Genomic DNA, 17,556 nt, shown 5'->3' with positions numbered 1-17,556 from the left:
TGCATGAGATAAGTACTTCCTGAAATGTTGAAGAATATATATTCTAGCTAGATCATGATCTTTATAAGAAACTAAACTGTCAAATCAAAAGATGTTACCAGTAATCTAGTTTTTATTTATAGCATCTGATAATGCACTTGAGTTAAATAATATACATTTTCAGAGATGCAAAATGCTAAGAACTTGAATTACTTGTACTTAGCTGATACATATATAAAATATATTAGTCCAACATTTCTCTATGTTTAAATTAACTATGAACATTATTAATATCTTTTAAAAAAAACTGAATTATTTCTTGACCAAGGCAATATATGAAATGTTACTTTTTCTACAAATGACATTTATCTCATTTTCAAATTTTTACAAATATTATACATGTTAGAGAAAGAATTAAGTTTTTTTGCATAAAGGAAATTCTTTAATTGTACACTCAATTAGCTATGCATTCATTTTGTCAGGGAATGGAAGACTAGATAAAGAACTGCATTTAGTAAAATCCTGTAATATAGATAGTAATTGCTGATTGCTAAGTTATTTACAGACTAATACAACAAGATATTTGATGTCAAATACTTGTAAATGTTATTTACCAACAATGTATGCACCATCAAATACAGTCACCATAAATCCTGTAATATTAATAAATAATTGAGATGACAACTCTGCAGATCATTATTATTTATTGCAGTGCTTGCCAAACTGCAGCAATCGATGCAGTACTGTCAATTATTGACAATAGGGTTATGAGATTATAAAATTAAACTTACGCTTGTGAATCTCATTTCCATTATTTTTAGGATCTTTTTTTCCTCTCACATATCAAATTCAACAATCATTCAGAGGTTGTTGCATTTAATTCTTTTCATTCTCAAAGAAGAGGGCAGTTATTTTATTTCAAAATGTCTTAAGGTACCTAATCAGTTTACTTGGATACTGCTACATGGATATTATTGTCTATGTTCTACTGTGTGCATTGCAATACTACTAAATGACATTACTGTCTATGTCCTACTGTGTGTATCATGATACTACTAAATGACATTATTGTCTGTTATGTTATATGTTGTGTATTGTGATACTACTAAATGATATTATGGTCTGTGTTATACTGTGTGTATTGTGATGCTACTAAATGACATTATTGTCTGTTATGTTATATGTTGTGTATTGTGATACTACTAAATGATATTATGGTCTATGTTATACGGTGTGGATTGTGATACTACTAAATGATAGTATGGTCTGTGTTATACTGTGTGTATTGTGATGCTACTAAATGACATTATTGTCTGTTATGTTATAATGTGTGTATTGTGATACTACTAAATGACATTATTGTCTGTTATGTTATAATGTGTGTATTGTGATACTACTAAATAATAGTATGGTCTGTGTTATACGGTGTGTATTGTGATACTACTAAATGATAGTATGGTCTATGTTATACTGTGTGTATTGTGATGCTAGTAAATGATAGTATGGTCTGTGTTATACTGTGTGTATTGTGATACTACTAAATGATAGTATGGTCTGTGTTATACTGTGTGTATTGTGATGCTACTAAATGATAGTATGGTCTGTGTTATACTGTGTGTATTGTGATGTTACTAAATGATATTATGGTCTATATTATACTGTGTGTATCATGATACTACTAAATGACATTATTGTCTGTTATGTTATATGGTGTGTATTGTGATACTACTAAATTATATTATGGTCTATGTTATACTGTGTGTAATGTGATACTACTAAATGATAGTATGGTCTGTGTTATACTGTGTGTATTATGATACTACTAAATTATATTATGGTCTATGCTATACTGTGTGTAATGTGATACTACTAGATGATATTATGATCTATGTTATACTGTGTGTAATGTGATACTACTAAATACTATTATGATCTATGTTATACTGTGTGTATCATACTAGCAAATTATATTATGGTCTATGTTACACTGTGTGTAATGTGATACTACTAAATACTATTATGATCTATGTTATACTGTGTGTATCATACTAGCAAATTATAGTATGGTCTGTGTTATACTGTGTGTATGATACTAGCAAATTATAGTATGGTCTGTGTTATACTGTGTGTAATGTGATACTACTAAATACTATTATGATCTGTGTTATACTGTGTGTATCATACTAGCAAATTATATTATGGTCTATGTTACACTGTGTGTAATGTGATACTACTAAATACTATTATGATCTGTGTCATACTGTGTGTATGATACTAGCAAATTATAGTATGGTCTGTGTTATACTGTGTGTATGATACTAGCAAATTATAGTATGGTCTGTGTTATACTGTGTGTATGATACTAGCAAATTATAGTATGGTCTGTGTTATACTGTGTGTATCATACTAGCAAATTATAGTATGGTCTGTGTTATACTGTGTGTATTGTGATATTACTAAATGATATTATGGTCTGTGTTATACTGTGTGTATCATACTAGCAAATTATAGTATGGTCTGTGTTATACTGTGTGTATGATACTAGCAAATTATAGTATGGTCTATGTTATACTGTGTGTATCATACTAGTAAATTATAGTATGGTCTATGTTATACTGTGTGTATCATACTAGTAAATTATAGTATGGTCTATGTTATACTGTGTGTATGATACTAGCAAATTATAGTATGGTCTATGTTATACTGTGTGTATTGTCATATTAATAAATTATAGTATGGTCTATGTTATACTGTGTGTATGATACTAGCAAATTATAGTATGGTCTGTGTTATACTGTGTGTATTGTTATACTACTAAATGATATTATGGTCTGTGTTATACTGTGTGTATGATACTAGCAAATTATAGTATGGTCTGTGTTATACTGTGTGTATGATACTAGCAAATTATAGTATGGTCTATGTTATACTGTGTGTATCATACTAGTAAATTATAGTATGGTCTATGTTATACTGTGTGTATGATACTAGCAAATTATAGTATGGTCTATGTTATACTGTGTGTATTGTCATACTAATAAATTATAGTATTGTCTATGTTATACTGTGTGTATTGTGATACAGGGATACTAATACACGATATACAAAGTCAAGCATTTAGAACTATTTGCATCTTCTGACCACTTTGGAGTCATAAGATGATTTCATATCCTACTGGCTGTACTCCACACTTACAGAGCAATGTCAATGTGTTTTAATCGTGCTCCACACTTACAGAACTATATCAATGAGTTTCAATCATACTCCACACTTAATAGATCTATATCAATGAGTTTCAATTATACTCCACACTTACAGAGCTAGGCCAATGAGTTTCAATCATACTCCATATTTACAGAGCCAGATCAATGAGTTTTAATCATACTCCACACTTACAGAGCTATGTCAATGAGCTTCAATCATACTCCACACTTACAGAACTATGTCAATGAGTTTCAATCATACTCCACATTTACAGAGCTAGATCAATGAGTTTTAATCATACTCCACATTTACAGAGCTATGTCAATGAGTTTCAATCATACTCCACACTTACAGAGCTATGTCAATGAGTTTCAATCATACTCCACATTTACAGAGCTATGTCAATTAGTTTCAACTGTACTCCACATTTACAGAGCTATATTAATGAGTTTCAATTGTACTCCACTTTTACAGAGCTAGGTCAGTGAGTTTCAATCATACTCCACACTTACAGGACTATGTCAATGTGTTTATATTGTACTCCACATTTACAGAACTATGTCAATGTTTTTCAACTGTACTCCACACTTACAGAGTTATGTCAATGAGTTTCGATTGTACTCCACATTTACAGCACCATGTCAATGTGTTTCAATCATACTCCACATTTACAGAACTATGTCAATGAGTTTCAATCATACTCCACATTTACAGAGATATCTCAATGAGTTTCAATTGTACTCCACTTTTACAGAGCTAGGTCAATGAGTTTCAATCATACTCCACACTTACAGAACTATGTCAATGTGTTTATATTGTACTCCACATTTACAGAACTATGTCAATGTTTTTCAACTGTACTCCACACTTACAGAGCTATGTCAATGAGTTTTGATTGTACTCCACATTTACAGAACTATGTCAATGTGTTTCAATCATACTCCACATTTACAGCACTATGTCAATGTGTTTCAATCATACTCCACATTTACAGCACTATGTCAATGTGTTTCAATCATACTCCACATTTACAGCACCATGTCAATGTGTTTTAATCATACTCCACATTTACAGAACTATGTCAATGAGTTTCAATCATACTCCATATTTACAGAGCTATGTCAATGAGTTTCAATCATACTCGACATTTACAGAGCTATGTCAATGAGTTTTAATCATACTCCACACTTACAGAGCTATGTCAATGAGTTTCAATCATACTCCACACTTACAGAGCTATGTCAATGAGTTTCAATCATACTTCACATTTACAGAGCTATGTCAATGAGTTTCAATCATACTCCACATTTACAGAACTATGTCAATGAGTTTTAATCATACTCCACACTTGCAGAGCTATGTCAATGAGTTTTAATTGTACTCCACACTTACAGAGTTGTGTCAATGAGTTTAAATCATACTCCACATTTACAGAGCTATATCAATGAGTTTCAATTATACTCCAGACTTACAGAGCTATGTCAATGAGTTTCAATTGTACTCCACATTTACAGAGCTATATTAATGAGCTTCAATTGTACTCCACTTTTACAGAGCTATGTCAATGAGTTTCAATCATACTCCACACTTACAGAACTATGTCAATGTGTTTATACTGTACTCCGCATTTACAGAACTATGTCAATGTTTTTCAACTGTACTCCACACTTACAGAGCTATGTCAATGAGTTTCGATTGTACTCCACATTTACAGAACTATGTCAATGTGTTAAATCATACTCCACACTTACAGAGCTATGTCAATGAGTTTCAATCATACTCCACACTTATGGAGCTAGATCAATGAGTTTTCAATCGTACTCCACACTTCCAGAGCTATGCCAATGAGTTTTAATCATACTCCACACTTACAGAGCTATGTCAATGAGTTTCAATCATACTCCACACTTACAGAGCTATGTCAATGAGTTTCAATCATACTCCACACTTACGGAGCTAGATCAATGAGTTTTCAATCGTACTCTGCACTTCCAGAGTTATACCAATGAGATTTAATCATAAAATTCTCAAGATTTACTCAGTACTAGTATGTACAAACATTTAATAATAATATAAAGTTCTGGGAGTAAAATTTTGCATGTTTTTTTTCTTAAATACAATTTCTTACCTCATAACTCCATTGCTGTCTATGAGAACATTAAATCCATAGCCCTTCTCAAGATATCTATGTTCTGATCTGCATTTTTCTACCCAATCCTGAAAAAGAATTTCCTTTTTAAATTTTTATTTTTATTTCAAAACAGTAAATTGTTAATTTGTTGACAGTCTGCATTCCACTATTTTGTATTCTTGGCTATAATTTAACCTTTAGAAGAATGCATTAAGTGTAATTTATTTTATTATGATGGCCAGGGACTAAGCATTTATTGCCTTCAAATCATTTGGTGTTTTTAAAAGGTGTTGCTCTTTCCTTTATTTACTCTTTGTTTCTTTGTTCTCTATTCTTCTTTCTTTTGTCATTTATTATTTAAGTTAAGATCATTTTATAAAATAGTTTGCTAAAGCAACAATGACAGTGAAAATAAAATTAAAATCTAGAACTCTGTGTCTGTAAAACATGTATCCTCACCCTTATCAATCTGGGCCCCCACCTCACCCCATTTAACTGACGGAAACAATGGAAATTTAACAAGTTACAGCAACAATCCTGATTTGTACATATTATCTGGGTCAAAACTGAGATTAGTCATACAACGGCATCATTGACATACCCTACAATGTTTCCAATGTTTCATTTAGTTGAATATATCACCTGTGGGGAAGTTAAACACAAAAGAGTCTTCTTACTAAACTGAAATACCTAGCTTGCCAAAACAGAAATAGTTCAAAGTATAGTTTCTTGATATTTTAGGATATATTAAAATTAGATTCTTTCTCTGCTTTAGTAACAAAACAGTATGTAAATAAATACTTCTTTTACATACTTGACTTTATAACTGTTATCTTTTTATGTCATCAGTGACATAAAAACAGGATCAGTAAAGCTTTAAAGCACCTGGCCAGTGTCTCTGACATGCTGCACCAAATTTTTCCAATGGGTGTCCTTGTGTGGGTAGACCTTGGGGTCTATACAAGTTTCATATCCAAATTTGTCTTTTGATTTCTAGTAAGTGTATATACTGCCTTAGGATAAATCTCAATAGTTTTTTAAATTATTACTCAGGTGCCACATCTTTATGCCTTGGAGGCATGACCTAGTGGTCTCCTTCTAAACCCTCTTTGATACATATTTACAATTGTGACAGTGATCATGCATACTGTATGTACTCACCTATAAGTCAAGTTAAATGGCAAAACTGCATATACCTGGATCTACTCTCACATAACATATCTCAGTCTAAGTGGCTTGTTAGGAGTGATCAGGAGAACAAACAACACAACCCCTAATTTCCCAGTTGAACTTAATCCATAAGCAAGTAGATACAGTACCAAAACTCAGACAGCGTGTGCTTTAGATTTTTATGATGTCTGCATTGTGGCAGTTTAATGTGATGTCTAGTACTGAGGCATCATGCCACAGACATATAACATGATGTCCCACCCATTCACATTATCCTGACACCAGGCCGACTAGTCCTAACACTAACCTCTTAATGCTGAGTTCCTAGCGAGGCAGCTGTTAGTACCATTTTTTAGAAGTCTTAGGTATGACTCGGCTGGGTTTTGAACCCACAACCTCTTGCATCCGGGATGGACTCTCTAACCATCAGACCACCGGAGCGGTCATAAAGACTCAGACAATTAACATTACCAACTTAAGAGTGAATTTATTATTACAAATTTCAAAAAAGTTGAAATTATTGTAAAAAGTGTATGAGAAATCATATTAAGGTCAGGCTGATAATGTTCACTGCTGTATGAAAACATTTCTACCAAGTTTGATCAAAATCAGCTAAATTGTTCTGGAAAAGAAATCAGCTGCAATATTGAAAATGCAGATGACTTGGAGGTCTGAAGTAATAGCCATTTACATAACATCAGATGGAAGAACACCCATTTACAGAACATTATATGGAAGAACACCCATATACAGAACATCAGATGGAAGAACACCCGATTACAGAACATCAGATGGAAGAACACCCATTTAAATAACATCTGATGGAAGAACACCCATTTAAATAACATCAGATGGAAGAACACCCATTTACATAAAGAACACCCATTTACAGAACATCAGATTGAAGAACATCCATTTACATAATATCATATGAAAGAACACCCATTTAAATAACATCAGATGGAAGAACACCCATTTACAGAACATCAGATGGAAGAACACCCATTTACATAAAGAACACCCATTTACAGAACATCAGATGGAAGAATAAACATTTAAATAACATTAGATGGAAGAACATCCATTTACATAACATCAGATGGAAGAATATAACTCCACATTCTGCTCTAAATAGTCCTTGTAATATTTTACTAAGGTTTACATTTTTATACGTCAGTAGAGAATTTATATTAATATTTGAAACATTTGTGGAGAAATTATTGTAATTTCCTTTTAATAGCATTTTCTACTAATGTTTCAAGAATGTGCCATCCAAGAAAAGTAACTTTTATCTGGTCTCATCATCAACCGAAATCTGAGCTGTTTCTATTGACATAAAAAATTGTTATGAAATAACCAATGGATCTATACTTTACTAATAATTTTAATAAGAACATAAACTTTGCTTCTACTATTTGGCAATATGGAATGAATAAAATGATATATACCTGAATGGACTGCAATACCTTCAAGTTAAAAATAGCACTGCATACGGTAACCACTGAAGCCACAATTCTGATGCATAATCCAACCTGTTGGCATTTTAGTTGGAGAATGTCCAAAAGTATATTCTTACCAAGTTTTACCAGAACTGACTAAGCCATTCTGGAGAAAATTAGGTTTTCTACCTGGTTGCTAAGAAAGCCACACCATTACTAGAGAAGAAACTCCAAGCATAACTGTGATAGAAAATGTCCAGAAAAACACTTCTTCAAAATTGGAAGAGCAGTTAAATAGTTGTCAAAAAATACAATTTTCCATCCGTTTGCTATGAAAGCCACAAACAAGAGTAACTACCAAAACACAAGTTTTGCAGAACATATCCTTTCAAAGAAACATTCCCAAGAAGTTAGGTCCAACTTAGAGAAACTGTTCTGTTAAGGATGCAAACATACATTTCCACCTATTTGCTATGAAAGCACCACAGTGGCTAGGGAAGCCAATTTCCACCTCCTTGCTATGAAAGCAATACCGTGGCTAGGGACGCCACCAAGAAAACAAGTTCTGTAAAACATGTCAAAAAAGCATTTATACAAGGTTTGATCAAAATCAGTTGAATAGTTTTTGAAGAGATGTCAAACTATTTTTTCACCTGGTTGCTATTGCAACCCCAAGTCATCCAAGCTTGATCAAAATTAGCTTAATGCTTATGGATGATGATTTAAAAAAACGCATTTTCCACCTGGTTTCTATGCAAGTGATATAGTTGCTAGGGAAGCTGCCAAACATATTACTTTTAGTAGAACATGTCCAAAAACAATGCATCTGGTCAAAATTGATTAAGTACTTTAAAATATCAAAAATACATTTTTCAGCTGGTTGTAAATGAGGCTATATGGTAGGAAAACCAAATAAACTCTGATCTAGCATTGCCTAAGGAATATCCCTATAAGGTTTGATCAAAATATACCTGGTGTTTTGGAAGGACCCCACATGGCTGCTAGGGAAGTCACTAAACATAATTTGACAGAAAATTGCATAAATAATATTAAAGTTTGAACAAAGTAGACCATGTGGTTTTAGGGAGATGTGGTTTCTTTTGAGCCCACAAAAGACACAACTCTAGTTACAAAAAGGTCTCATGCACCAAAGATCAAGCCTGGCTCAATGGTGTTGGAGAAGAGTTACACAATAGAAGTCACATGGTCGCTAGGGAAGCCAAATGGTACAATATATATTAAGAATATGTTTGTAGAAAGTTTGATCAAAACAGGGTTTGGTAGTTTTTATAGAATTATTTTTTAAAAAAACATTATTGCATTTGGATGCTATGGAAGCCATGTGGTTGACATAGAATCTACCAAAGCATTGTAGTACAGAACAGCCCCTTAAAGTTTGTATTAAAAATTGCTCAGAGTTTTGAAGATGTGAAATGTGGACAAACACCAGACAAAGTAAAATACATCATCAATGTGGAGCCATCCATAATGAAACATGGTCAGATGATCTAAAATCTCAATTCCAATTCAGGAGCTGATGTTACAATAAAAAAGCATACAAAGTCATCATGTAGAAAACAGACATAAATTTCATAATACTTTCCAACTAGAAAGCTGCTGTCATGAAAGACACAATAAATAGGAGCATGTAAAAGGTATATAGCCTAATCAGGGTCAGCCTGTGTTTACTTGGAATCATGGATAGAATGAAGAGCATAGATGTTTTAATATGCTAGCATATACTGAAACACTAGATCTGTTCACAGGTAGGTATGCATTTTAATATGCTATTAAATCATGTAATACTAGATCTGTACATCCTCTTAACATTTAGGTATGCATTCTAATATGTTAGCACATTATGTAACAGTACATCTGTACCTAGACAATGTTCACAGTTAGATATGCATTTTAATCTCTAGTACAAAATGTAACACTATGTCTGTACCTACACACTTCACAGGTATGCATTAAAGTATTGTAGCACAACACGTAACACAAGATCTGTATCTACACACTGTTCACAGTTACAATTGGGTTTTAATATGCTAACACATAATGTAACACAAAAACTGTACCTAGATGCTGTTCCCTGTTAGATATACATTTTAATATCCTAGTACAAAATGAAACACTATGTCTGTACCTACACACTTCACAGGTATGCATTTTAGTATTTTAGCAAAACATGTAACACAAGATCTGTACCGATACACTGCTCACAGTTACAATTAGGTTTTAATATGCTAACACATAATGTAACACAAAATCTGTACCTACACGCTGTTCATGGTTGGGATAGGATTTTGATACACTAGCACATAATGTAATATGAAATCTGTACCTACACACTGTTCACAGTTAGAACTGGATTTTAAGATGCTAACACATAATGTAACATCTATATCTACACCCTGTTCACAGTTAGAATTTGATTTTAATACACTAACACATAATGTAACACAAAATCTGTACATACACACTATTCCCAGTTAGAAATGGATTTTAATACACTAACACAAAATGTAACACAAAATCTGTACCTACACACTGTTCAGTTGGGATTGGATTTTGATAAACTAGCACATAATGTAACACAAAATCTGTACCTACACACTGTTCACAGTTAGAATTGGATTTTAATATGCTAACACATAATGTGTGTGTATGTGTGATTTGGATTTTTAATGTAGCTTTAAAAAAAAATCAGTCATTTTGCTATGATGTCTGCAGTGTGGCAGTTTAAAGTGATGTCTAGCACTGGGGCATCATGCCACAGACATGTAGCATGATGTCCCACCCAGTCACATTATCCTGACACCAGGCCAACCAATCCTAACACTAACCTCTTAATGCTGAGCGCCAAGCGAGGCAGCTGTTAGTACCATTTTTGTAAGTCTTTGGTATGAGTTGGCCAGGGATCGAACCCACGACCTCACGTATCTGAGGCAGACGCTCTAACCACTAGGCCACCGGAGCAGTTAATACATAATGTAACACTAGATCTGAAGCTGCAGCTGCACACTGTTAAAAGTTAGAATTGGATTTTAATATGCTAACACATAATGTACTGGTAACACAAAATCTGTACTTACACACTGTTCACAGTTAGGTATTAAGATGCTAGCCCATAATGTAACATTAGATTTGTATACAAACACTGGTCAACATTAAGATTGGATTTTAATATGTTAGCACATAATCAAACACTAGATCTGTACCTACACACTGTTCACAGACAGGATTGGATTTTAATATGCTAACAAATTATGTAACACTAGATCTGTACCTACACACTGTTCACAGACAGGATTGGATTTTAATATGCTAACAAATTATGTAACACTAGATCTGTACCTACACACTGTTCACAGACAGGATTGGATTTTAATATGCTAACAAATTATGTAACATTAGATCTGTATCTACACACTGCTAACATGTAGGTATTCATTGTACAAAAGAATATATCTTACCTCTGGAGGTGAAATTAAATTGTTGAGTCTCGCAGCTCCCAGACATTTTCCTAAAACAGACACCAGTGGGTACATTCCTATATGGGGAGTTGAATCCCATTGTTTTGACCTCTGAAAGTACACACAGTTAGCTTTAAACAAAATTATAAATAACAATACCCATATATATTAATATCTGGATTCAAGTGTGTGTGTATATATACATATATATAGAAAATGCCATAAGACAGGCAATACAATGTAGATACAGAGGTACAGGTTTGTGTATATATACATATATATAGAAAATGTCATAAGACAGGCAATACAATGTAGATACAGAGGTACAGGTGTGTGAATATATACATATATATAGAAAATGTCATAAGACAGGCAATACAGGTAGATACAGAGGAGCATGTTTGTGTATATATATACATATATATAGAAAATGTCATAAGACAGGCAATACAATGTAGATACTGAGGTAGAGAACAACATATCTTGTTAGTATCATGATCATTCTCATTAGGTGAAACTATAAATTTTCATAGTGATTTATTTATAGTCATTTAGTTGTTCATCTATCAATTATGTTCTGAGCTTATTTATTCAAAAATGTTGATCTCAAACTGTACATACTGTAAAATATCATAATCATTCCCATAAAGCATAACTATAAATTTTGAAAGACTTTCATTTTACTGAAAGATGGTACTTTCATCAACTTTGTCTACAGAACAGAAGGTACTCAACCAAGAAATGCTGTTCATCTTCTACATGTAATTTACACGGCTGACAGAGTTATTACAGCAATGGAATCTTCTTACGACTATAGTTCAATGTTTAGATTATGATAGATAATCCATCACTTAGTAAACCAATTAGGATTTTCATTAGCCAAGCAATATTTTTCTTGAGAATACGAGTTTTTAGATTTTATGCAAGTTCATAGTTTATTAGAATTTGAATAATTTATTACTGCTATCAAAAATACAGCTTTTCTAGAATTCTACAGATGACAGTTTATATTTTTGATATGGTGATAAGCAGTGTATATTAATCTCGAGTTTACAGCAATATGATTTGGTTTCTCTTTTACATGTTTCATCATAATTTTACATAAAACATGTTAAAATTATGTCAAAATCTTTCAGACATAAATACATATTAGACATAAATACATATCAGACATAAATACATTTCAGACATAAATACATATCAGACATAAATACATATCAGAGATAAATACATATCAGACATAAATACATTTCAGACATAAATACATATCAGAGATAAATACATATCAGACATAAATACATATCAGACATATATACATATCAGACATAAATACATATCAGACATAAATACATATCAGACATAAATACATATCAGAGATAAATACATATCAGACATAAATACATTTCAGACATAAATACATTTCAGACATAAATACATATCAGAGATAAATACATATCAGACATAAATACATATCAGACATAAATACATATCAGAGATAAATACATATCAGACATAAATACATTTCAGACATAAATACATTTCAGACATAAATACATATCAGACATAAATACATATCAGAGATAAATACATATCAGACATAAATACATTTCAGACATAAATACATTTCAGACATAAATACATATCAGAGATAAATACATATCAGAGATAAATACATATCAGACATAAATACATATCAGAGATAAATACATATCAGACATAAATACATTTCAGACATAAATACATTTCAGACATAAATACATATCAGACATAAATACATATCAGACATAAATACATATCAGACATAAATACATTTCAGACATAAATACATATCAGACATAAATACATATCAGACATAAATACATATCAGACATAAATACATATCAGACATAAATACATTTCAGACATAAATACATATCAGACATAAATACATATCAGAGATAAATACATATCAGACATAAATACATATCAGACATAAATACATATCAGACATAAATACATATCAGACATAAATACATTTCAGACATAAATACATATCAGACATAAATACATATCAGACATAAATACATATCAGACATAAATACATATCAGACATAAATACATATCAGAGATAAATACATATCAGACATAAATACATTTCAGACATAAATACATATCAGACATAAATACATTTCAGACATAAATACATATCAGACATAAATACATATCAGACATAAATACATATCAGACATAAATACATATCAGACATAAATACATTTCAGACATAAATACATTTCAGACATAAATACATATCAGAGATAAATACATATCAGACATAAATACATATCAGACATAAATACATATCAGACATAAATACATATCAGACATAAATACATATCAGACATAAATACATATCAGAGATAAATACATATCAGACATAAATACATTTCAGACATAAATACATTTCAGACATAAATACATATCAGAGATAAATACATATCAGACATAAATACATATCAGACATAAATACATATCAGAGATAAATACATATCAGACATAAATACATTTCAGACATAAATACATTTCAGACATAAATACATATCAGACATAAATACATATCAGAGATAAATACATATCAGACATAAATACATTTCAGACATAAATACATTTCAGAGATAAATACATATCAGAGATAAATACATATCAGACATAAATACATATCAGACATAAATACATATCAGACATAAATACATATCAGACATAAATACATTTCAGACATAAATACATATCAGACATAAATACATATCAGACATAAATACATATCAGACATAAATACATTTCAGACATAAATACATATCAGACATAAATACATATCAGAGATAAATACATATCAGACATAAATACATATCAGACATAAATACATATCAGAGATAAATACATATCAGACATAAATACATTTCTGACATAAATACATATCAGACATAAATACATATCAGAGATAAATACATATCAGACATAAATACATATCAGACATAAATACATATCAGACATAAATACATATCAGACATAAATACATATCAGACATAAATACATATCAGAGATAAATACATATCAGACATAAATACATTTCAGACATAAATACATTTCAGACATAAATACATATCAGAGATAAATACATATCAGACATAAATACATTTCAGACATAAATACATTTCAGACATAAATACATATCAGACATAAATACATATCAGAGATAAATACATATCAGACATAAATACATATCAGACATAAATACATATCAGACATAAATACATTTCAGACATAAATACATTTCAGACATAAATACATATCAGACATAAATACATATCAGAGATAAATACATATCAGACATAAATACATTTCAGACATAAATACATTTCAGACATAAATACATATCAGACATAAATACATTTCAGACATAAATACATATCAGACATAAATACATATCAGAGATAAATACATATCAGACATAAATACATTTCAGACATAAATACATTTCAGACATAAATACATATCAGACATAAATACATATCAGACATAAATACATATCAGACATAAATACATATCAGACATAAATACATATCAGACATAAATACATATCAGAGATAAATACATATCAGACATAAATACATTTCAGACATAAATACATATCAGAGATAAATACATATCAGACATAAATACATTTCAGACATAAATACATATCAGACATAAATACATATCAGACATAAATACATATCAGACATAAATACATATCAGACATAAATACATATCAGACATAAATACATATCAGACATAAATACATATCAGACATAAATACATTTCAGACATAAATACATATCAGAGATAAATACATATCAGAGATAAATACATATCAGACATAAATACATTTCAGACATAAATACATTTCAGACATAAATACATATCAGACATAAATACATTTCAGACATAAATACATATCAGACATAAATACATATCAGAGATAAATACATATCAGACATAAATACATTTCAGACATAAATACATTTCAGACATAAATACATATCAGACATAAATACATTTCAGACATAAATACATATCAGACATAAATACATATCAGAGATAAATACATATCAGACATAAATACATTTCAGACATAAATACATTTCAGACATAAATACATATCAGACATAAATACATATCAGACATAAATACATATCAGACATAAATACATTTCAGACATAAATACATTTCAGACATAAATACATATCAGACATAAATACATATCAGACATAAATACATATCAGACATAAATACATATCAGACATAAATACATATCAGAGATAAATACATATCAGACATAAATACATTTCAGACATAAATACATTTCAGACATAAATACATATCAGAGATAAATACATATCAGACATAAATACATTTCAGACATAAATACATTTCAGACATAAATACATATCAGACATAAATACATATCAGAGATAAATACATATCAGACATAAATACATATCAGACATAAATACATATCAGACATAAATACATATCAGACATAAATACATATCAGACATAAATACATTTCAGACATAAATACATATCAGAGATAAATACATATCAGAGATAAATACATATCAGACATAAATACATTTCAGACATAAATACATTTCAGACATAAATACATATCAGACATAAATACATATCAGACATAAATACATTTCAGACATAAATACATATCAGACATAAATACATTTCAGACATAAATACATTTCAGACATAAATACATATCAGACATAAATACATATCAGACATAAATACATATCAGACATAAATACATATCAGAGATAAATACATATCAGACATAAATACATTTCAGACATAAATACATTTCAGACATAAATACATATCAGAGATAAATACATATCAGACATAAATACATTTCAGACATAAATACATTTCAGACATAAATACATATCAGACATAAATACATATCAGACATAAATACATATCAGACATAAATACATATCAGACATAAATACATATCAGACATAAATACATTTCAGACATAAATACATATCAGAGATAAATACATATCAGAGATAAATACATATCAGACATAAATACATTTCAGACATAAATACATTTCAGACATAAATACATATCAGACATAAATACATATCAGACATAAATACATATCAGACATAAATACATATCAGACATAAATACATTTCAGACATAAATACATATCAGACATAAATACATATCAGAGATAAATACATATCAGACATAAATACATTTCAGACATAAATACATATCAGACATAAATACATATCAGACATAAATACATTTCAGACATAAATACATATCAGACATAAATACATATCAGACATAAATACATATCAGACATAAATACATATCAGACATAAATACATATCAGAGATAAATACATATCCCTTCCTAACCATCTTATCCTGTTTCAAATGTATTACTGGTTATAAAAAGCTGACAGTGCAATGTTAACACAGTTGATAAACCAAATTGCTGGATAAACAGATTTCATATGAATTATGCTTCCATTAATTGATTCTAATCATAAGGTAGTATTCAATTTTCCCATATATCCTTGCTTTTGGTGTGTCCTTCAGAAAGGCATTTTTCTCCCATTTCCTCAGGGTGATATAGCCAATGTATTAAAAGTGCCATTAACACAGCAAACAAAACATGCACATTTTTAGTGTAGTGAATAAAGCAAGTAATTTCTTGTGTAATAAGCATCATTGTCTCAGAGTGTTACCAATTGAAAACTATGTTATCGCACATCTCTCTCTCTCTCATTAAATAAATTAATAAAAAGATCAGCACTCAATTCTTTTATCAATATGATAAACACAAACTGATCCCAGCTTCACCCACTGTGAGAGTTTAATGTTAATAAGTGAAGCTGTATTGAAGTTTCAGCATGGACATGGAAAACAGGTGGACCCATGCACAAAGTCTAGATGGACAAAGTAAATCCCATATACCATCAGCTCACTGATATGAAAGTATAAATATTTTGAACAGGTCGCAACTCTCGACTACTTTTTAAGAAATGAAGTGAATTGTTTTGGTGTTAAAGAAGCATAGTTTAAAAGATTCAATAATGGTCACTATGATA

At 30.4% G+C, this 17,556-nt stretch overlaps 1 protein-coding gene across 1 annotated transcript in view; it reads right to left on the bottom strand.

Annotated features, from left to right (window-relative positions):
* Window positions 1-17,556, bottom strand: part of LOC149797030 (uncharacterized) — a 316,734-nt gene that overhangs the window by 248,206 nt on the left and 50,972 nt on the right. The window contains exons 12-13 of the mRNA XM_089960698.1: window positions 11,400-11,510; window positions 5,312-5,400 (exon numbers count right to left, since the gene is read on the bottom strand). Of these exons, the coding sequence (XP_089816824.1) occupies window positions 5,312-5,400; window positions 11,400-11,510 (200 nt within the window). The remainder of the gene's footprint in view (window positions 1-5,311; window positions 5,401-11,399; window positions 11,511-17,556) is intronic.

This window comes from Sinohyriopsis cumingii, chromosome 6 (genome assembly GCF_028554795.1).
Source record: "Sinohyriopsis cumingii isolate HCF-2022 chromosome 6, ASM2855479v2, whole genome shotgun sequence".
NCBI classification, from domain to species: domain Eukaryota; kingdom Metazoa; phylum Mollusca; class Bivalvia; order Unionida; family Unionidae; genus Sinohyriopsis; species Sinohyriopsis cumingii.
This window is presented reverse-complemented; position numbering and strand designations above follow the sequence as displayed.